Source organism: Giraffa tippelskirchi, chromosome 7, assembly GCF_054371585.1.
Source record: "Giraffa tippelskirchi isolate mGirTip1 chromosome 7, T2T-mGirTip1v1.2.pri, whole genome shotgun sequence".
Lineage (NCBI taxonomy): Eukaryota > Metazoa > Chordata > Mammalia > Artiodactyla > Giraffidae > Giraffa > Giraffa tippelskirchi.
In genome coordinates, this window is record NC_137281.1 from 9,546,057 (window position 1) to 9,570,008 (window position 23,952).

General features: G+C 48.2%; 1 protein-coding gene across 1 annotated transcript; it reads left to right on the top strand.

Moving 5' to 3' along the window:
* Window positions 1-20,023: 20,023 nt before the first annotated feature.
* On the top strand, window positions 20,024-21,601 carry LOC145512915 (insulin growth factor-like family member 1). The gene is made up of 4 exons (XM_081507627.1): window positions 20,024-20,048; window positions 20,833-20,886; window positions 20,997-21,261; window positions 21,565-21,601. Exons 1-4 carry the CDS (start codon window positions 20,024-20,026, stop codon window positions 21,599-21,601), a joined length of 381 nt encoding a protein of 126 aa, XP_081363753.1.
* Window positions 21,602-23,952: the final 2,351 nt, after the last annotated feature.

Genomic DNA, 23,952 nt, shown 5'->3' on the forward strand with positions numbered 1-23,952 from the left:
TGTGTAAATCTGTAAGCCTTCTGACATTTGGTGGCCCGGGAATCCAGATTGTTGCGATACACTGTGCAGCCTGGACCGGAGGGGTTTCCTGGGTTCCTGCTTGAATGGGGTGCAAGAAGAATCTCTTAACAACCATCTTAGGCTACAGAGGCTCCCATTTTTACCTATAGCCAGCAAAAATTTTGCATTATGTTAATATATCAACAACCTCAGATACGTAGATGATGCCACTCTAATGGCAGAAAGCAAAGAGGAACTGAAGAGCCTCTTGATGAGGGTGAAAGAGGAGAGTGAAAAAGCTGGCTTAAAATCCAACATTCTGAAAACTAAGATCATGGCATCTGGTCCCATCCCTTCATGGCAAATAGAAGGGGGAAAGTGGAAACAGTGACAAATTTTCTTTTCTTGGGCTCCAAAATCACTGTGGATGGTGACTGCAGTCGTGAAATTAAAAGACGCCTGCTCTTTGAAAGGAAAGCTGTGACAAACCTAGACAGTATATTAAAAAGCAGAGACATCACTTTGCTGACAATGGCTTGTATAGTCAAAGGTATGGTTCGTACAGTAGTCATGTACATATGTGAGAGCTGGACCTTTATTTTTTTGGGCTCCAAAATCACTGCAGGTGGTGACTGCAGCCATGAAATTAAAAGACGCTTGCTCCTTGGGAGAAAAGTTATGACCAACCTAGACAGCGCATTAAAAAGCAGAGACATTACTTTGCCAACAAAGATCCATCTAGTCAAGGCTATGATTTTTCCAGTGGTCATGTATGGATGTGAGAGTTGGACTATTAAGAAAGCTGAGCACCAAAGAACTGATGCTTTTGAACTGTGGTGCTAGAGAAGACTCTTGAGAGCCCCTTGGACTGCAAGGAGATCCAACCAGTCCATCCTAAAGGAAATCAGTCCTGAATATTCATTGGAAGGACTGATGCTGAAGTTGAAACTCCAGTACTTTGGCCACCTGATGTGAAGAACTGACTCATTGGAAAAGACCCTGATGCTGGGAAAGATTGAAGGTGGGAGGATAAGGGAACGACAGAGGATGAGATGGTTGAGTGGCATCACCGACTCAATGGACATGAGTCTGAGTAAACTCCGGGAGTTGGTGATGGACAGGGAAGCCTGGCATGTTGCAGTCCATGGGGTCGCAAAGAGTCGGACACGACTGAGCGACTGAACTGAACTGAACTGAATATGGTCATCATATTAGAGAATCATAGCACTGACATTCCCTGTCTTTAGGGTATCTGAGTGCCAGACAAATTAGCCATTCACTCTGTTTTTTCTTCTCTCTTAATAGATATATGAATGTTTTCATTTAGCCCTTATATCAAAATGTCATCTATCAAGAAAGATAGACATTTGACTGGATTTTGTCTTATTCACTTTAAATCTAAACTTATTAGTGATCAAAAGCAGGGACATCCAGCCCTGTAATGTCTGAGAACGTTGACCTAACGGAGCACTTCCTATTTATCATAAATTACAGACTCACCATCAGTCATCCACAATTCTGAGATCCGAAGAGCTCTGAAAAGGAGAGAGTGTCATCGAGTGCACTTGATGGCAAAGGCCGACCCCACACGGGCTACTTTGGTGATCTATATTTATCCTACTGTGGTGTAAACAGCCCACATTTCACTGTGGGAATATTGATCTGTTTGCTTCCAGGAGTCACCCTGAACCCAACTGGGCTGACCTCATACATGTCATGTACACAAACCACCCTTCTAAAAATCAAACACCTCTTTCATTCTTAAACACACATGTTTAGTAAAGGACTGTCGAGCTTATTTTTCTTTTGATTCTTTTCTAAACTATAGATAATATCTTGCCATAATTTTAAAATTAATTTTATTTTGGGTTGCGCTGGGGTCTTTGTGTCTGGCTTTCTCTGGTTGTGGAGCACAGGTTTTAGGTGGATGGGTTTCAGTAGTTGCAGCACGTGGGCTCAGTTGTTTCAGCTCTCAGGCTCTAGAGCATGTGCTCTGTAGTTGTGGTGCATGAGCTTAATTGCTCCACGACTCGTGGGATCTTCCTGGACCAGGGATTGAACCCAGGTCCCTGGCATTGGCAGGCAGATTCTTATCAGTGCACCACCAGGGAAGTCCTACCATAAGTTTTAACTAGAGATTATAGGTACAGATGAGTTAGTCTGTGCATGAATTTCATTTCCTGGTAATAAAAGGAATATTTTTTTAAATCTATTATTTTTAAAGGGGGGTACTGGATTGAATAGATTTTATATCTATTATTACAGCCAATTGAAATTATTATATCACTAAGCCAGCGATTCCCAAAGTATGGTCTGCAGACCCCTGGGAGTCTCTGAGCTCCTTTCATGAGCTCTGTAGGATCAGAATACTAAGATGTTATTGGTGTTACTCTTTTAAAAATTTATTTGGCTGTGCAAGGTCTTAGCAGCATGTGGGAGTCTAGTTGCCTGACCAGAGTTCAAACCCAGGTCCCCTGGATTGGGAGTGTGGAGTCTTAGCCACTGGATCATCAGGGAAGTCCCCTGGCTTTATGCTACTTCCCACCATAAGGTAAAGTTTTCCAGAGGCTATGTGATATTTGATTATGTCATTGCTCTGATATTAACATGCAATGTATTTATCACTGCTACTTTCTAATGAATAAATAAATCTTTAAAAAATTATCAGTTTAGGGGCTTCCCTGGTCATCCAGTGGCTGAGACTCTGCACTCCCAGTGCAGTACAGGGGGCCCAGTTTCAACCCCTGGTTGGGGAACTAGATCCCATTTGCCACAACTGAGACCCAGTACAGCCAAATAAATAAATAAGAATGTTTAAGAATGATCAGTTTAGATTCACACAAGGTCAATGGGAAGAGCTGTGTTGTGGTGTGCTGGTGCCAGCTCTTACTGGCTCTGGAGAGTGAATTGTTTAATTTCTGATCCTACGTGCCAGTTGTTAAATCTTTGGTAGCATGAAATGGGTCATGGTTTGGAGGATTTACACCACAGAGACATTATATCACGGATTTTTTTCCCCAGGATCCTGGAGATTTCCCAGGCAATCCAGTGGTTAAGATTCCCACGCTCCCAGTGCAGGGGGCACCCGTTCGATCCATGATCAGGGAACTAAAATCCGGCATGCTGCCCAGTGTGGCTAAAATAAACAAATAGAGTGATATTATAAAAATGATTCCTCTTTCCTCAATAATTTTTAAGACTATAAAGGCGTTCTGAGACCAAATCACATGAGAAACCAGTCCCCTACCTAAACGAAAAAGCAATCAAGCCCTAATCTAAGCCTGCCGCGCCCCCTGGTGGATGTGATGATATACACACTCAAACACACGCACCTAAAAAGTGTGTGTGTGTGTGTGTCTGCTTGGTTGTGAAATAGCAATATACAGGTAAAGACCACACTGATTACGTATTTTAACACTTTCAATTTATTTTTATAACTTCTTTATTTATTTGTGGATGCTCTGGGTCCTCCTTGTGGCGCGCATGGTTCTCATTGCTGTGGCTTCTCTCGCTGCGGAGCACGTGCTGTAGCGTGCACGGGCTTCAGTAGTTGCAGCTCATGGGCTTAGCAGTTTAAGCTCCCAGGCTCAGTAGTTGGGGCCCACGGGCTTAGTTGCCCAGTGGCATGTGGGAGCTTCCTGGACCAGGGATCCAACCCATGGTCCCTGCATTGGCAGGCAGATTCTTTTTTTTTTTTTTTTAAATCTTTATTGAATTTGTTACGATATTGTTTCTGTTTCATATTTTTGGTCTTTTGGCCGCAAGGCATGTGGGATCTTAGCTCCCCGACCAGGGATCGAACCAGGCACTCCCTGCTTTGGAAGGTAAAGTCTTAACCACTGGACCACCGGGGGAGTCCCTGGCAGGCAGATTCTTAACCACTGGACCACTAGGGAAATTCGGTCATCACTCTTTTGAAGCTTACAGGCCAATTATTTTGTAGAACATCCCTTGGTTTGGGATTGTCTGATGTCTGCTCATCATTCACTCCAGGATATGTATCTCTGGTAGGAACGCTACAGAAGGGATTGTTTTCTTATTGAATCCTTTCCTGGGACACATGATTCTGATTTATATCATTATCCATGAAATTAACTTTGATTACTTTTAATGATTTGAGCCTGTCAATATCTCTTGTTCTTGTATTGTTTAGTCGCTAAGTTGTGTCCGACTCTTTTGTGACCCCATGGGCTGTAGCCCACCCGGCCCCTCTGTCCATGGGATTTCCCAGGCAAGAATACTGGAGTGGGTTGCCACTTCCTTCTCCAGGGGATCTTCCTGACCCGGGGATGGAACTTGTGTCTTCTGCATTGGCAGGCGGATTCTTTACCGCTGAGCCACCAGGGAAGCTCACCAAGGAAGAATACGTGTGTATAATATTGGCACGTTTTTTCCCTGTGTTCTGTGTTTCCACCAGGTGGCGCATAGCATTCCTTCAAGTTACACTGTCGACAGCCATTCACCCCCGGTTGCTACTTAGATCCATTCATTCACGAGTCACAAAAATAGTAATCATGTAATCCTGCCCTTTATCCCAACCTTTTTTTGTTTGGATTACTTCTATGAAGAAAAAAATTCTTTCTCCACTAACTGTATGTCCTGAGGTCCAGGTCTTTATGTGAAAGGCAAAATAAATACTTGGTTTTTTTTTTTTTTTGGACCAATTAAAATACTGACTTGGTTCCGTGATCCTGTAACAGGAAGAGGGCTTGTCTTTTTCTTTCCTGTCCATGGAGCGGAAAAAGTGTTAGAAAACAAAATTCAACTGAGTTCATTTTAAAGATATTATTCAGTTCAGTTCAGTTGCTCAGTCATGTCCAACTCTTTGTGACCCCGCACGCCAGGCCTCCCTGTCCATCACCAACTCTCTGAGGGCACCCAAACCCATGTCCATTGAGTCGGCGATGCCACCCAGCCATCTCATCCTCCATTGTCCCCTTCTCCTGCCCTCAATCTTTCCCAGCATCAGGGTCTTTTCCAGTGAGTCAGCTCTTCGCATGAGGTGGCCAAAGTATTGGAGTTTCAGCTTCAACATCAGTCCTTCCATGAACACCCAGGACTGATCTCCTTTAGGATGGACTGGTTGGATCTCCTTGCAGTCCAAGGGACTCTCAAGAGTCTTCTCCAACACCACAGTTCAAAAGCATCAATTCTTCAGCGCTCATCTTTCTTTATAGTCCAACTCTCACATCCATATATGACCACTGGAAAAACCATAGCCTTGACTAGAGGGACCTTTGTTGGCAAAGTAATGTTTTTGCTTTTTAATGTGCTGTCTAGGTTGGTCATAACGTTCCTTCCAAGGAGTAAGCGTCTTTTAATTTCATGGCTGCAGTCACCATCTGCAGTGATTTTGGAGCCCCCCAAAATAAAGTCTGCCATTGTTTCCTCTGTTTCCCCATCTATTTGCCATGAAGTGATGGGACCAGATGCCATGATCTTAGTTTTCTGAATGTTGAGCTTTAAGCCAACTTTTTCACTCTCCTCTTTCACTTTCATCAAGAGGCTCTTTAGTTCTTCTTCAGTTACTGCCATAAGGGTGGTGTCATCTGCATATCTGAGGTTATTGATATTTCTCCCGGCAATCTTGATTCCAGCTTGTGCTTCCTCCAGCCCAGCATTTCTCATGATGTACTCTGCATATAAGTTAAATAAGCAGGGTGACAATATATAGATCTTATTGGTTTTATTCAAATACTCATGAGTTGGGTAGTATCCAGTTTAGCAGATGGAGAGGGGTACTAGGTGCTGTCATAAATCCTGTCTGTTCCCACAACAGACACAAGTCCTTTACACCCCAAAGGCATAAGGGCTGTCAGTATAGATGTTAACCATTCCTCGGCCCTTACGTCAATTCGAGTGAAAGTCATTCATTCACCTTTCTGAACTCACTTAGCAGGACCTACTACGGGGCTTCCCTGGTGGCACAGTGGTAAAGAATCCACTGGCTAGTGCAGGAGACACTGGTTTGATCCCTGGGTTGGGAAGATCCCCAGGAGAAGGAAATGGCAACCCGCTCCAGTATTCTTGCCTGGAGAATCCCATGAACACAGGAGCCTGGCGGGCTACAGTCCACGGGGTCACAAAAGAGTCAGACATGACTGAGCGACTGAGCACAGCATAGGGGTTACTATTTAAGAGGTTGTGTTGATTAGGGGTAGGGTCTCCCACCTAGAAAATCCCGTACTCTTCTTGGAGGTAGGAACCTTGGACGTGAAGAGTAAGATCAACTTGGAGAAGAGGGATTGCTGATAAATCTAATCTAGGACAAGATAATAATCTGATATTGGTGGCACCATTTGGGGATGTCCGATCCGGGGGTAAAGGAAGCAGGGCGTCAGGGTTAAGGTTTTGACAGGGGTGTATGGTGATGTGAGGGGTGGAGAGTAGGCCTGTAGAGACGCGAGAGGTTCTGTGTATTCTCATTAAACGATCGGTCTTCACAGCCCAAGGGACTCAAAACAAAATCATAATGACATAGAAGTTGCACACACAGCCCCTGAGGGGCCTGTGCTCAAGGACAGGAATCCCTCCCTCAGAATCACTAATTCTGTTTGTAAAAATATGAACTGGTTGACATCATGAATTACTAGGGAAATGCGACCATAGTGAGGTACCACCTCACACTGCTCAGAATGGCCATGATTTAAAGTCCAGGATTTAAAATAAATCCTGGATAGGGTGTGGAAAAAAGGGAACCCTTCTCCACACTGTTGGGGGGAATGTAAGTTGGTGCAGCCACTATGGAAAACAGCACGGAGGTTCCTCAGAAAATTAAAAATAGAACTACCATATGATCCAGCAATCCCACTCCTGGGCATATATAGTCAGAGAAGACTACAATTCAAAAAGATACATCCACCCCTGCATTCATAACACCACTATTCATGATAGCCAAGAAATGGAAACTATCTAAATGTTCATCAATGGATGAATGGATCAAGATGTGGTATGTATATACAATGGAATATTACTCCGGCATAAAATAGAATGAAATAATGCCACTTGCAGCAACATGGATGCAGCTAGAGATTATCATACAAAGTGAAATAAATCAGAAAGAGAAACACAACTACTGTGTGATATCACTTATACATAGACTTTAAAATACAACACAAATGAACCTAGCTACAAAACAAAGACACACTCTGACTTGTGGTTGCTAAGAGGGAGAGGGGGCTGGGGAGGGATGGAATGGAAGTTTGTGATGAACAGATGCAAACTGGTGTATATAGACTGGATAAACAACAGAGTCCTACTGTAAACCACAGGGAAATATATTCAATATCCTGTAATAAACCGTCATGGAAAAGAATATATATATGTATGTGAATCACTTTGCTGTACAGCAGAAATTAACACAACATTGTAAATCAACTCTACTCCAATAAAAATGTTTAAAAATAGAAATTATACAGCAGAACAAAAAAAAGAAAGAAATTTCTGGGTCATGCATTGACACACAAACAAAAGTATCCAAAGGCCTTTGTAAGTCCTAAAAACCAGGTGCCTTTCTCTAGGTCATGCTCCTACCCCAAGTTCCTCCTCCTGCATACCTGACATCCTCTCTGTCCTCCTGTAAGGCCACCTCATTCTGGCCAGTTTCCTGGGAGAGGTTCTCTGTGGCCAGATTAAAAACACCTAGATGCTGCCAGGAGGAAGATTTAGTCCATTTATTCTCGGGGCAAAGGGGAATCCAGCGAGGAAGCAGGTGAAAACAGGAACTGACAGCATCATCCTGGCTTTCACATCCAGGAGCCCGGCTCTGCCATCCTGGACTTGGAGCCGGGGGAAGGACAGGGCGGGTCTTGTTCAGGGGTGTCTGTGACCAGGGCCAGCCTGCCTTTCCCAGATGGGCTAGGCCAGTGGGGTTGGAGGCTCTTGGAGGGATTCAGGGGGCCTGGGGGCTGTCCCAGCCTGTATCACTGACCAGCACGGGACCTCAGCTCAGTGTCTCGCTTGAATCCAGGGATCAGGTTGAGAGAATTCAATAAATGGCCAATCAATTTCATACTTACCGTCCAGAAACCCAGCATCTTTTACACACAGTGGAGGCAGAGCCCCAACAGCTGAGATAGCTTCCGTTCAGCATCCTCACAAAGCTGGGCTCAGGGACAGAACTCAGAGCCATCCACAGAGAGGACCCAGGTGGGCAAGAGGCGGGAGACAGATGGGCCCCAGGGTGAACAGCTGGAGTTGGTTCCCTGTGAACAGAGCAGCAGGAGCAAGAGGGGAGCAGGGCCCTGCCCAGGTAAGAGAGAAAAGGCCACAGGTTCCTCATCCTCGAAGTCAATGACACATGCGCAGAAGGGCCAAAAGGGAGAGGGCGTCGCCTATTAGTAAGTGATGTCCTTCTACCCATAGCCATTTTCACGAGACTCCACGTTGGCTAAGAGATGGACGTGAACACACGGGAGCAAGGAGACCTGGGAGAAACACCCCATGTAAGTGATTCAAGCCGCCCTGAGGGTGTAACTTTCTTTGAGCCTCCCACGAGTCTATCCACACACACTCTTCCTCCTCTCAGGAAACACTGGACTTGCTTCACATCTTTCCCTCTCTCCACGTGGAAATTTATTTCTACACAGCTGATGGGCCTGGTCCCTGCTGGGCTAGCGGTTAGGATTTGGTGCTCTCCTTGCAGTGGCCCGAGTAAACTCCGGGAGTTGGTGGTGGACAGGGAGGCCTGGTGTGCTGCAGTCCATGGGGTTGCAAAGCGTGGGACGCCACTGAGAGACTGAACTGAACTGACTCCAGTCTCTGGCAGGGAACTGAAATCCTGCCTCAAGCCGCTGCAGGCTGAGGCCACCCAAGATCAGGCAGAAGGGGAGGGGCGTCTCTGAGGGAGCTGGCAGTGGCATTGGATACCGCCTCGTGTAATGGTTTTTATGACACTCGGGAAGGAATAGAAGCAGGATGCCAGCCCGAAGCCTCATGGCTGTCAAATCAGGGCTCTCAGAGTCCATCGAGCCCTGACCTGGCCCCCGCTGCCCACCCAACAGCACAGCCTCTGAGGGGAGCCTGTGGTGTCGGGGTCCCCCTCCTCAGTCCCACCGCAGGGCCTGACTCAGCAGCCCTGAGACACTAAACTCCAGGCCGGGGAGTCGGGGGCTGGGCTCCTCCCTCCTCAGTGATGCTAACCCCCTCCCTGGCCTCTGCACCGCGCTCTCCCTCACCCGGGCTGGGACCCAGGTCTGGCCTCGTGTCTCTTTCTGATCGCGCCAACCAGGTTTGTATTCCTCCAGGAAACTCCTGGCTCTGAGGACCAAAGAGATGAACCCCTTCATGGGAACACGACGTGATGGGGCAGGTAAGTTAGGGTTTCTCAGGAAAAGAGGGGGTGATTCCCCCAAACCTTCTCTCTTCCCAAGTGTACTAACCACTGGGTTTAGTGACTCACTGGGGGAAATAGATATTACATCATCGTGCGGCTCATATACAGTCGCAGAGAAAAGTGCATGAAACAGCATAGCAGAGGGTTCTGCTCGGAGCACTTTCTCTAGTATTCTAGTCTGTTTTTATTCAAGTAAAACATAATACTGTTTATGCCCAAGTGAACTGGTTTTACATCCTACCCAAAAATGTCCCAATTTTGTTTTTTTTAATCTACTTACTTGGGTCCATCGGGTCTCAGTTGCAGCACATAGGATCTTCGTTGTGTCCCGTGAGATCTTCCATTGCAGCACATGGACTCTCTAGTTGTGGCGTTCGGGCTCAACTGCTCCTAAGTATGTGGGATCTTAGTTCCCCAACCAGGGATCAAACCTGATTTCCTACCTTGCAAAGTGGATACTTTTTTAAAAAAAATAATTTTATTTGTTTATTTGTTTTTGGCTGTGCTGGGTCTTGGTTGCCACACGGGCTTTTTCCTAGTTGCAGAGAGCCGGGACCACTCTCTAGTTGTGGTGCGGGGGCTTCTCATTGTGGTGGACTGTCTTGTTGCAGAGCACAATCTCCAGGGCATGCGGATTTCAGCAGTTGCAGTTCCCAGGCTCTAGAGCACAGGCTCAATAGTTGTGGTGCTGGTGCTTAGCTGCTCCGCAGCATGTGGGATCTTCCCGGATCAGGGATTGAACCCGGGTCTCCTACATGGGCAGGTGGATTCTTTACCACTCCCCCACCAGGGAAGTCCCTGCCTCAATCTCTTCCTTGGGAAATAGAGTTCCCTGTTCACTTTGAAATGAACTAATCACACCTGAAACTAACACCACATCGTAAATCAATGACATTTCAATTAACATTTTTTAATTAAAATTTAAAAATTAAATTTAAAAAAAGTTAATGAAAAAAAGCTAAAGTTTCTAGTTCAGAGGTGTAGTTATAGGTCACCTCTAGGGGTTCTGACATGGCTTCAATACTTGCAGCCCTGCCAGAGATGGGTCAGATCCCATTCACTGTAAAAGTCCTTCTATTTGTAGTCATTTGTCACTTGAGTAGCTTCTTTTTTCTGTCGTTGTGACTTCTGCTTCTGCTGATTCACAATATCTGAAGCAGGAAGGGATCTGGCCTGACCATCAGGTGTGGCAAGTGGTCGCCTGTGTTACATGGAGCAGGGACCAGCCTGTGACATTGACGTCCGCAGGGAGAATAAATAGCATGATCAGACATCAAAGGTTGGGGCCTTCTGGCCCTGGGGAGTCCCGGTCTCACCTCCTAATGGGCACGCTGCATACCTGACGTTGTTTCAGAAAATATGAAGTTCCACCAAGTTCCTGCCTGCTCCCTAGTAGGGAATCCCTGAGGCCAGATGGCGATAAAACTCCCTACAACCCAGGAGGAAGTTCAGCCTCTTTATGCCCTGGTGCTGAGGGGAAGTCCCTTACTCCGCAGATTAGCGGTACATTCCAGAAGCATTGCTGGGGTTTGTTCAGGAGTCCCTGAACACAGGGCCTCCTTGCACTTTCCCAGGGGGTGGGCTTGAGCCTGATGGAAGTTCCCTGGTTGGGATTTGGGGTGTCTGGAACCAGTCCAGACTGTGACTCTGACCTGCAGTGGGGCCTCATGCCAGGGTCTTCCTTACTTCCAGGGAACTGAGGTGAGAGATTACAACCAATGAGGCTTCCAGCATCTCTTGTTTCCCATGGTTTTCTGAGCATCCTCTGCCAGTGGGAGCACCTAAGACCATGGTGGTGATGAGGCAGCCATAGTCCCTGTCTTCACAGAGCTCAGGTCCAGTGGTGATCCCAGACTCATCCCCAGATGACAGGCAACTTGTTTGGGGACTGTTGCTATTTTTTTAAAATTTAATTCATTTTATTTTTGACTGCATTGAGTCTTCGTTGCTGCCTTAGTTGTGACGAGTGGGGGCTACTCTCCAGTTTTGGTGGATGCACTTCTCATTGCAGTGGCATCTCTTGTTGTGGAGCATGGGCTCTAGGGCCTGAGGCTCAGTAGATGTGGTGCCCGGGCTCAGTTGCCTTGCGACATACGGAAGCTTAGTTTCCAGACCAGAAATCAAACCTGTGTCCCCTGTATTGGCAGGTGAATTCTTAACCACTGGACCATCAGGGAAGTCCCTGTGTTTGGGGACTGTTGATGTAGGCTTTCAGTTGCCTCTGCTGCCCACTGGGCTGCTGACAGCCCAGGAATGGTCCTGGATGACAGAACAACACTCAAGCACCACTGTATGTAAAATAATGCTTATGTTTCCCCTAAACAACAGCAACAGGCCTCCCCCAAGGAGGTTCAGTGCCATGTGAAGCAAGTATGAACAGTGACTCTGACTTCGTTCTTGGGTCCAGGACCTGGGGTCTGAGTGAGGTTTGTTTGTTTAATTTTTATTTATTTATTTATTTTGGCCTTGCTGGGTCTTTGTTCCTGTGCCAGCGTTTCTCCTGTTGCAGGGCACAAACTCTAGGGCATGTGGGGGTTCGGTAGTTGTGACTCATTGGTCCCAGAGCAGAGGCTCAATAGTTGTAGCCCATGGGCTTAGTTGCTCCCAGGCATGTGGAATCTTCCCAGATCAGAGATGCAACCTGTGTCTACTGCATTAGCAGGCGGATTTTTTACCACTGAGCCACCAGGGAAGCTCCAGAGTGAGGTTCTTGAATGTGGGCTGAAGTTGAGGGTGTGACTTTCCTTCTGCCCCCAAGACAGCATGGTCTCCCCAGAAATGCCTTGAAGGTGAGTGAGTGAAGGTCGCCCAGTCGTGTCCGACTCTTTGTGACCCCATGGACTGTAGCCTACCACGCTCCTCCGTCCATGGGATTTTCGAGGCAAGAGTACTGGAATGGGTTGCCATTTCCTTCTCCAGAGGATCTTCCCATCCCAGGGATTGAACCTGGGTCTCCTGCATTGTAGGCAGATGCTTTACCATCTGAGCCACCAGGGAAGCCCAGAGGTGAGTGAAGTGAAGCTCAAAAGCTGTCAGAGTCACACAAACATAGAGATCAGACTTGGGAGTTTGGGGTTACTGGATGCAAACTAGAATATACAGGATGGATAAGCAACAAGGTCCTGCTGTCTAGCACAGGGAACTATATCCAATATCCTGCGATAAATCATAATGAAAAAAATATGAAAAAGAATGTATATATATGTACAATGAATCACTTGGCTGTACAGCAGAAATGAATACAACATTGTAAATCAACTATACTTCAACAAAATAAAATAAAAATAAAAAGCTGCTTGGACTTCCCTGGTGGCTCAGTAGTAAAGAATCCACCTGCCAATGCAGGAGACACAAGTTTGATCCCTGGGTCACGAAGATCCCACAGGCCATGGAGCAATTAAGCCCGGGCGCCATAATTATTGAGCCTGTGCTGGGGAGCCCAGGAACCACAACTACAGAAGCCCTCCCAGGCTAGAGCCTGGGTTCCGAAACAAGAGAAGACACCGCAATGAGAAGCCTGAGCACTGAAACTAGAGAGTAGCCCCCGCTCGCCACAGCTGGAGAGGAGACCACGCAGCAATGAAGAACCCAGCCCAGCCAAAAACCAAATAAAATTATTGTCTTAAAAAAAGCTGTCATACATGAGAAACTGAGTCCTCGTCTCATGCAAGGTGTTGCCTATAAATGGTCTATCTGGCCCTTTGAAAAAAAGTGAAACCCAGGGCTCTCTGACTCCAAAGCCTCATCACTCTGGGGCTGGTGTCCTCGGTGGCTGTGGAGCCCTGGTTGGGCCCTCCACGCCTCCCTGAGTACAGCCTCCCAGCCCCACCCCACTGCCCTGATCTCCTCCCACTTGTCCACCCAGGGACGGACTCAGCCACCCTGAGAGACCAGGCTCTGAACTCCGGATAGGGGGCAGGACTGGCTCCTCACTCCTGAGAGATGCCGACTCCAAGCCCGTCCTGGGCAATTGGCTTCTCTTGGGAACTGGCCCTTGTCCACACCAACCTCACCCCTCTTTTTGGTAGAAACACCACGCTGGGTGCCAAGCCTACCGGGCTGGGTTTCAAACACCTGGGATGGACAACGTGAGAGCTGAGCCCATTTTTTGGAAAGACACAATGGGACAGCGAGTCACCGGATCTTTGGAAAGCAGCAGGCAAGCCTATGCCTGGAGTCTTTCCAATCTCTTGTGTGTTTATTAATCTTTGTATGTGACTCACTGGGAAAAATAGATATTACATCCTTATGTGAGTTACACACAGTCCAAAAATATGTGATTACCAAGTATTTGTGAAGATTCTCTGCCATGCACACTCTCCTATCTTTCATGAATTTTGTTTTCATTTTAAAAGCTTTAAAAAGCTTTCGTGGTGGCCCAGTGAATAAGAATCCACCTGCCAATGCAGGTGACACAAGTTTGTTCCCTGGTCTGGGAAGATCCCACATACTGTGGGGCAATTCAGCCTGTTCGCCACAGCTACTGAACCTGCGCTCTAGAGCCCATGTGCCGCAACTACTGAGCCCAGGTGCCAAAACTACTGAAGCTCGAACACCCTAGAGCCCGCACACTGCATCTACTGAAGCCCGTGGGCCTAGAGCCTGTGCTTCACAAGAAAAGCCACCGCAGTGAGACGCCCACATGCTGCAAAGAAGAGTAGCCCCCGCTCGCCACAACTAGAGAAAAAGCCCACACACACAGCAGTGAAGCCCAGCACTGCTGCTGCTGCTGCTGCTAAGTCACTTCAGTTGTGTCCGACTCTCAGCAACCCCATGGACTGCAGCCTACCAGGCTCCTCCGTACATGAGATTTTCCAGGCAAGAGTACTGGAGTGGGTTGCCATTGCCTTCTCCGGAAGCCCAGCACAGCCAAAAGTAAATAATAAAATAAAAATTATCTTTTAAAAAGCCCTAAATGGAAGAGTTAAAACTAGAAAAGTCTTAGAAAAAACAAAGGAGTAAATGTTCATGGCTTTGGATTTGAAAATCGTTTCTTAGATATGCCACCAAAAGCAAAGAGGCAATGGAAAAAAAATACAGGCTATATTGGACTTTCAAAAAAGTTTAAAGTTCTGTGTATCAAAGGATACTGTTGAGAAAGTGAAAATGCAACTCACAGAATAGGAGAAAATATTTGCAAATCACAAATCTAATAAAGATCTGAAATGTAGTCTCCAGAATATATACAGAATTGTAATTGAAAATCAAGAGCTTCCTGGTGGCTCAGTGGTAAAGAATCCACCTGCCAATGCAAGAGACACAGGTTTGATCCCTGGTCTGGGAAGATCCCATCTGCCTTGGAGCAACTAAGCCCGTGCACCACAACTATTGGACTTGTGCTCTAGAGCCTGGGAGCCACAGCCGCTGAAGCCCAAAGCCCTAAAGCCTGTGCTCTGCAACAAGAGAATCCACCATGATGAGCAGCCCCTGCACTGCAACTAGAGAGTTAGCTCGCCACAACTAGAGAAAAGCCCAAGCAGCAGTGAAGAGCCAGCATGGCCAAAAATAAACACACTTAATTCTCTAAAAACCAAAAAGTAAAATCATTTGAATGCAGATGTCGTCAGTCCAGGGGACACGAGGAACTGTCCACAACACTGGTGCTGACCAATCTTAGTTCTGTGGCTGGAATGATACTTTCCCTGAGTAGCTTCACTTTACAGTGTGATTTAGATTCCCACCTGCTCATGCAGGGTGAAGGCTGGTGTGGTTTACCTCCATCTGAAACCCTTGATCTGTTTGGTTCCAGACGAAACTCATTCCCTTCTCACTGAGGATCAAACGCACAACTAGGCTTGATTCTCAAGTGTCTTTCTTGACAACAAAGCCACAAAAAACTGTGAAAAGTGCTCAGGAGAAGATATCCAAGGTGTTAGCAGGATGTAATGAGGTTACAGACCTCATCCTCTGAATTGAGGGACATCTCAGGAGGGTGGCATTTAAAATGAAATCTGGGGGTTGAATGGAAGGTACATGAAGAGAGTGGGGAGAGGGTCTGACAGAAACCATCATGTATGAACCCTGGAACTTGGGGATGTAGGGGGAACACAGGAGGTGGGAAGAGAGTGGTGAGGCATACAAATGAGGACATAGCTGTTGAGCCATGGGAGACATCTGGGTTGTAATAAGGCTTCCCTGGTGGCTCTGACAGTAAAGAATCTGCCTGTAATGCAGGAGACCGGGGCTTGATCCCTGAATCGGGAAGATCCCCTGAAGGAGGAAATGGCAACCCACTCCAGTATTCTTGCCTGGAGAATCCCATGGATGGAGGAGCCTGGTGGGCTACAGTCCATGCAGTCACAAAGAATCGGACCCAACTAAGCAACTAACACACACACACACGCACACACACAAGGAGTTATAATAAGCCGAGGGCAATGGGGAACCATGAGGAATGTGCAGGAAGGACACTTGGCAGCATCGCCCTTCACTGAGGGCCTCCTTGTCTGCAGAGGCTGGGAAGCGTCAGTCTGCCTTTCCCACAGGCCCCGGCAGCTGGGGCTCCGGATGTATCTGAAGCCCTGGGCATCACTGCCATGGAGTCACCAGGTGTTTCCCCAGCAGCAGCTGTGAGTTTAGGCAACAGCTCTGAGGTGCCAACAAGCCACCGAGCAGAAACGAGAGTATCTGGATCCTGGATCAATGCAAGGAGACACAGCCAAGAGCCTCTTCCTCCAGCCACTCCTAAGACGCATAAGCCCTTAATCAACTATATCATTTGGAGGATCTACCCAGGGCTGGGTCAAGCCAAACCATCCATTCTTTGGTCATCTGAAGTCACGTTGCAGGGAGCAGGGATCTGTTTATGTGATCCCAGGGACAGAGTTGTACAAAGGAGGGACACAGCCTCCCCATCAGCCAGCAGAGGAGGAACCTCGTGATTCTGGGGAGCCCCAGCCCCTCCTCCCGCATGCCTGACATTCCTTCCATACACCTGAAAGTCCTCCTCATTCCTGCCTGTTTCCTGGGAGAGGCTCCCTAAGGCCAGATGGAAATAACACCCAGATACTGCCAGGAGGAAGACTTAGTCTATTTATTCCTGGGGCAACGGGGAAGCCAGTGGGGAATTCGTGAGAGCAGGAACTGACAGCAAATCTCTGGTTTCACATCCAGGGAGCCAGCTCTGCCAGCCCCAGCCAGGACATGTGGGAACGTCAACCTGGGTCTTCCCCAGGGTGGTCTATGAGCAGAAGCTGCTTGTCCTTCCTAGATGGGCTGGGCAAGAGATGTTCAGAGGCCCCTGGACTGGGGTTCAGGAGACCTGGGATCTAGTCCAGCCTGAGTCACTGACCAACAGTAGGACCTTGGGTCAGTGTCTTGCTTGGATCCAAGAAACAGAATGAAAGAATAAAACAAATAGTTGTTTGAAGTCAGGATCTTACACTTGTTGCCAAGACAGCTAGAACTTTCTCTAGCCGTAAGTAGAGGCAGGTCCCAACACCTAGTGATGGCATCAGTCAACACAGGCCAGGTCCCCTCTCACAGATCTGGGCTCTGACGTGGATGGTGACTTCCCAAGTGCCTCAGTGGTAAAGATTCTTCCTGCTAATGCAGGAGACTCGGGTTCGATCCCTGGGTTGGGAAGATCCCCTGGAGGAGGAAATGGCAGCCCACTCCCGTATTCTTGCCTGAAAAACCCCATGGACAGAGGAGCCTGGTGGGCTACAGTCCGTGTGGTCGGGAAGAGAGGGATGCGACTGAGCACACACGCACAGTGTCTACAGATCTCAGAACCGGCATTGCTCTTCTGGCAGCACCCAGGCTCCCCACCTCCGTGCTGGTCGCCTTTCACTCTCCTGCTCTTCAGTGACTCAGCTCCAGGCCCAGGAGTGAGGTCTGGGCTCGTCTCTCTTCAGAAACAGAACCCTAAGCCTCCCCTAGAAAACATGCCTTCTGCTGCATCCTGGCTGCTATCCAGGCGTCTACAGCACCCCAGATACTCACAGAGGCAACTGTCCTCCTGGAGCGATTCCAGGAGGAATCAAACGATTTCTTGAATGGAATCAAGGTCATGAGTAATGTGCTGCTCCAAACTGTAGAACATGACTTGACAACTAGCATTCGGCAAAGGAGGATCCACCCTTGCTTCAAGCCTCCTCTATTCATGACTTCGTTAACCAACACCCGCAACTCGCCAGAAAACAAACAAATTACATCATTATGTGGCTTCCAACATTCCTGAAGGCGAGTTTGAGTACACAACATTTAATTGTGAAATAGTTAATAAGATTCTGTGCAATTAGCAGAGATGTGGATTGGTCTAAAGATCTCATACAGATTGAAGTCAAAAGAGAAAAACAAATATCATGTATGTGTGGAATCTAGAAAAATGGTACAAGTGATCTTATTTGCAAAGCAGGAACAGGGACACAGACAGAGAACAATGCATGGATACCCAAGGGGAAGGGGGGGTGGGATGAAATGGGAGATTGGGACTGACATATATACACTATTGATACTGTGCATAAAACAGATAACTGATGAGAACCTACTGTATAGCACAAGAAACTCTGTGGTGACCTAAATGGGAAAGAAATCCAAAAAAGAGGGGATATATGGAAACATATAGCTGATTCACTTTGCTGTACAGCAGAAACTAACATGACATTGTAAAGCAACTATGCTTCATATATGACATTGTAAAGCACCTATAGTATATACTTTTATATTACATAAAAGTCAATAATTAAAAAAAGAACCTGAAGAAAAGATTCTTTGCAGCACATACTAATCCATTCCTTAATTTATGTTTTCTTCAATTAAAAAATGATATAGCTTATGACCAACTTGAGTGGTTGTCTAACCTAATATAATGTTGCAATCCACAGTTGGGAACTAATTAGCCACTGCAGAAACCCCCAAACTCCAAGGGGTGATGTGGCACCGGGAGGGGAGCATGCTGTACCCAGCCCCCTTTTTTGTCGTTGTTCAGTCGCTCAGTCGTGTCTGACTCTTTAAGACCCCAAAGACTGCAGCACCCCAGGCTTCCCTGTCCATCACCATCTCCCGGAGCTTGCTCAAACTGATGTCCATCAAGTAAGTGATGCCATCCAACCATCTCATCCTCTGTGACCCCCTTCTCCTTCTGCCTTCAATCTTTCCCAGCATCAGGGTCTTTTTCAATGAGGTAGCTCTTTGAATCAGGTGGCCAAAGTATTGGAGCTTCAGCCTTAGCATCAGTCCCTGCAATAAATATTCAGGGTTGATTTCCTTTAGGATTGACTGGTGTGATCTCCTTGCTCTCCAAGGGACTCCCAAGAGTCTTTTCCAGCACCACAGTTTGAAAGCACCATTGGGAAAAAGAAAACATTTAGGACTCTGGTCACTGCACAGGTATTTCTGCTATAGCAGGGTCTTCCCTGGGCTCCTAACTCTAGTCTCAACCTTCCTGTCCACCCTCCTCAGAGCAGACCTGATGGGATATTCGTAGACACAGATCTGAATACTTTCCTTCCATGCTCAGGACATGGACACGGTGCCAAGTGCACTGAGGATAAAGTCCTGAGCCCTTGATGCTCACAAAGGACTGACCCTGCCCCGCTCCCGCTCGCTCCAGCTCCCTCGTCCGCCTTCCACTCCCTCTGGGGCTCAGCTTCCCTAAAATACAGTTCAGCCTCATCCTTGAAATATTAGCTCACATAGCCCCTCTTACAGGAATCCCTCCCTGAACACTCAAGGCATTTCATGACCTCACACCCTAATCTGGGTCCCCAAGCCACTGAGTTTTTACCCAAATCTGACCTCTCTGAGTCATCATGGTGTTAAGGATGGTCTGTAGCCCTCTACGATGCTACTGAGTGATCACTGCACCCACAGCAACCTCTGTCTAACACAGGGCTTGCCATACAGCTCATTCTCAGCGAATCTTTATTGCCAGGCTCTTAAATGTGTCTGTCATCTATTTTAGACTAAAAAAAAAAAAAGGGTCGGGCCTCCCTGGTGGCTCAGTGACAAAGAGTCCGCCTGCCAATGCAGGAGTCACAGGTTCAATCCCTGATCCGAGAAGTTCCCACCTGCTGCAGAGCAACAAAGCCCGTGCACCACAGCTATTGAGACTGTGCTCTAGAGCCCAGGAGCCGTAACTACTGAGTCCACCTGCCACAACTCCTGACGCCCGAATGCCTGTGCTCGGCAAGAAGAGAAGCCACTTCAGTGAGAAGCCTGGGCCCCACAAGTAGAGAGCAGCCCCTGCTCGCCTCAACTAGAGAAAAACCCGTGCACGGCAATGAAGACCCAGCATCGTCAAAAATAAATGAAATTATTAAAAAAAAAAAAGTCCAAAAAGTAGAAGACTTAGAGGAACTGATGGAAAAGCTGGCAGGTGGATGCATCCTGGGAGAGTGGGAAGGACCCCAAGGATCCCTGTTTGCAAAAGAGGCTGCAGTGTGGCGGGTGAGAGGGAGGCTGTGGTGGGGAGGGGGATGAGGGGGTCCCATCGGTCTCCTCCTGGCTCTCAAAGGATTGACATCATGTTCGACAGTGACGTGACCAAGCTCACCTCCGAAACCTGGTGCTGCCCCAGGGGCCCAGCGTGTCTCTGCAGGCCTGGCAGGGAGACAGGAGAGCTGATGACAGCATGAGCTTCTTTCTGGGGCAGGAGGGCGGTGGTGAGGGTGAGGTGGCATGTATAAAACCACCTGCTGGGATCTGCCACGCTTCCTTCCACTCCACCGCAGCCAACCCAGAGCCATGACTCCACGATACTGCATCCTGGGTAAGAAGGACCAAATCCCGACTCTCTTGGAGCCCAAATCCAAAATCAGCCTCAATCCCACCCTCCCCTCAGTCCATTATTCCTCCTCCCTAGCCCCCAGCCAGACAAGTGACCCCATCATAGGGGTACCCCTTCCACATCCCCAAGGGCGTGCGTGCCTGCTCCGTCGCTCAGTCGTGTCCAGCACTTTGGGACCTCTTTGGGACTGTAGCCCACCAGGCTCCTCTGTTCATGGGATTCTCCAGGCAAGAATACAGAAGTGGGTTGCCATTTCCTTCTCCAGAGGATTCCTGACCCAGGGGTTGAACCTGTGCCTCCTGCATTGGCAGGAGTGTTCTTTAGCCCTGAACCACTTGGGAAGACCAAGAGCAGCTCCATCCATGTCCCTGATCAATTTCCAAACTCATGCCCAATGCCGTACATTATGACAGGCTCCCACCCCAAAGCCCAGCGTCTAAATTTTAATATTGGTCATGGATGTAACACGACACCAATGTCAGCTCAGCTGCCTTTAGCGCTTGACCCCAGCTGAGCCTCCTGCTCTGAACTCTTCCCTCCCAGGGAACACCCACATCCCTCAGAACCCCATACCCATTTCTCTGAGTCCTGCCTGCCTCCTCTCAACTTCCACAGACCCACAATCCCCAGACATCTAACACAGGTCTGCCTCTAACCTTTCCCCGAGCCTCGGTCAGGACAGACACCCCCTCGGACCTCGGCTCCTCCAGGTTGAGCTCCAGGGGCTGCCCCATCCGCCACACGTCATCCCTCTTTTCTCCCACAGCTGTCTTGGCCGCTCTCTGCATCCTTTTGCTTCTCTGCTCACACGGTGCCCCAGGTGAGCCCAGGAGGGACGCGGACGCTGGGGAGGGGTACCGCTCCCAGAAGACCCCAGTCCAGGACTTGCCCACTCCACTGCCGGGGCGACACCATCTCTGTTTCCTACAGTGTCTCCCACAGGCACTCAGCTGTTGCTGTGCCAGTCACAGGAGCGATGTGGGGGCCAGTTCTACGACCCCCGGCAGGACTGTTGCTATGACGATGCCGTGGTACCTTTGGGCAGGACCCGGAAGTGCGGAAACTGCACCTTTAGGGTCTGCTTCGAGCAGTGCTGTCCGTGGTTGGTCAACAGGCCCCAGGAGTCCTTCGTGGTGAAGGTGAAAGGTCAAAATTGTTACTCGGCCCCATCCTCGGATGATCGGGTTTGTAGCAGGTGAGGTTCTGTGCCTTCCAAGCGAGGAGGGGGCGCGGAGGAGAGGGGGGTCTGCATACTGGTTCTATGATTCAACCCCCCCACCCCAGTGCTTTTCTGGGTCCTTCTGTCCCCGTTCACCTGCTCTGTTCCCTCCACCTCTCCCTTCTCTGTTGCTTCTTTCTTCTTTTGTTTTTATTTCTATTTCATCCTCTTTGTTGGTCGGCTCGTGTCTTTCTTTTCCACTCCTCTGCCCATAATCTGCCCATCCCTCCCCCTCTGTCCGTCTCTCTCTTGCTCCCTCTCTCTCTCTCTGTTTGACAGACGATCAGAGGTCGGTTGGATGCTGCGTCCTGAATGAGCCTGGAGAGATGTGTTGTCCCCTTAGATCTGGGACACGGAGTGGGTTTTGGGGGGATAGGAGACACTCAGATTCAATCCCTCCCTCCTTATTCTGTCTCCTTTGTAACAGTCATCCTAAATCTGTCCTGAGTAGGGGGACTGGTCCCCTTTCTATGACTCTGGACAATCGTGAGAGGTTACTTTGCTGTTGGACGTCCCCAGGACCCTGACCTCTCACAATGACCCCTATGACCAATACCACGAGGGACGATCAATCCCTAGGCTGGCCCTGGGGACCCTTAATGAGATCCATCATTCCCTTTGGCATTTTCTCTCCCAGGAGCAAAACACGAGGCACTCTGTGAATTCTGCAACCTTACATATTCTATCATGGCGGGACCTCGATGCAGACGGAGTCCTTTCTCCACTTCCAAAGGTGTCAAAATACACCCACTTTTCCGCTTAAGAACAAATTTCAAGTTACCATGACCTGGTTGCACTGAATAAAAATTCCATTTCAATCACAAGGCTCCGCTTTCTTGCACTGATCTCGACAGGGTGTGGCACAGGGTGGGGGACGCGACTCGCAGGGAGGGAGGGTCGGGATCTTCGGCGCGGAGCCCGAGTCTGGCTGGTCTCTCCCTCCCAACCCCCCCAACCAAGGAGGGAGGGTGGGTCGGCGCGCCCCCTGGCGGGCACTGGGCTCAGCGCGGGGCGGGGCGCTTCTGAGTGTGGACCAGGAGGCAGAAAGACAAGTCTCCCCTCTCTTGGAAATCCAAGCCCGGGTCTGGACTTTGCACCGGCCCGAAAATCGTGGTGTAGGGGTTGGGACTCTCACAAAAGAAGAATTTGCTTGTCTCCAGAAAGGATTTCCTAGAAATAAATCAAAATTTGCGGCTTTATAAGATTCTGGAAACGGACGTATCTGAACTTAGTAAGGCAGAGTAAAGGTGGTCAATTTGTAAGACTTTCTTCCTCTGGAGTCAGCTCTGCTCAGAGAAGGGCCTGGAAACTTCTGGAATGTTTGAGCCTTTAACCGAAGCTCATTTCAGCCCAGGCCTCTCTAAGGGCCACACCAGTGACACCAGCATTCCACAAAGATTTAGAACAGAAAGTTCGGGAGACGGCTATGATTCCCGGAGGCCCGTTTGGGGACACACGCAATTCAGGGACAAAAGGTATCACTCTATTCTGTGTAATTCTGATATAAAATTGTTTTATATCAATATAAAATTAACATATAAGAAAATAATTTCCATTTATTTCACGACTCAAAAAGTACGCTATAGAAGTCTGGGTCCAGGAAGGGACAGGACTGGCCCATGAAGCAAGTGCAAGGAGAAAGGAAGGAGTTTGGTTCCAGGGTGGGGAGGTGGGTCTGGACACCCTTTAAAGTCATTCTTCACCAGAACGTTCCAGAACAAGGCTGGGTGCAGATGTGGCTGGGGCCTTCCCTGGTGGTCCAGTGGTGAAGATTCCACCATGTGTAAAATAGTAGCTAGTGGGAACCTGGTGTAGAGCCCAGGGAGCTGAGCTCTATGCTCTGTGCTGACCTGGAGGGGTGGGCTGGGGGGATGGAAGGGAGGTCCAAGAGAGAGGGGGTGTATGTATGCATAGAGCTGATTCACTTCGTTGTACAGCAGAAGCTAACACAACATTATAAAGCAATTATACTCCAATAAAAATAAATAAATAAAATGAAGGGCAAAAAAAAGAAAAAGACTCCTCCATACTTCCACCGCAAGGGGCACCGGTGCCATCCGTTGTTGTGGAATTAAGATACTGCACGCCGCAAAAATTAATTAATTAACTAAGAAAGTAAAAATAAAGAGAAGATAAGCTATGACCAACCTAGACAGCATATTAAAAAGCAGAGATATTACCTTGTCGACAAAGGTCCTTCTAGTCAAAACTATGGTTTTTCCAGTAGTCGTGTATGGATGTGAGAGTTGGACTATAAAGAAAACTGAGGGCCGAAGAATTGATGCTTTTGAACCGTGGTGTTGGAGAAGACTCTTGAGAGTCCCTTGGACTGCAAGGAGATCCAACCAGTCCATCCTAAAAGAGATCAGTCCTGAATATTCATTGGAAGGACTGATGCTGAAGCGAAAACTCCAATACTTTGGTCACCTGATGCAAAGAGCCGACTCATTGGAAAAAACCCTGATGCTGGGAAAGATTGAAGGTAGGAGGAGAAGGGGATGACAGAGGATGAGATGGTTGGATGGCATCACTGACTCAATGGACATGAGTTTGAGTAAACTCCAGGAGATGGTGAAGGACGGGGAAGCCTGGCGTGCTGCCGTCCATGGGGTCCCAAAGAGTTGGACACGACTGAACTGAAAGAGAAGATCAGGAGGTGGGGCTGCA

Coding starts and splice junctions, on each gene's coding strand:
- LOC145512915 (XM_081507627.1), top strand. CDS start 20,024: ATGACTCCACGATACTGCATCCTGG. Junction 20,049..20,832: donor TCCACGATACTGCATCCTGG/GTAAGAAGGACC, acceptor TTTCTCCCACAG/CTGTCTTGGCCGCTCTCTGC. Junction 21,262..21,564: donor GATGATCGGGTTTGTAGCAG/GTGAGGTTCTGT, acceptor TCTGTTTGACAG/ACGATCAGAGGTCGGTTGGA.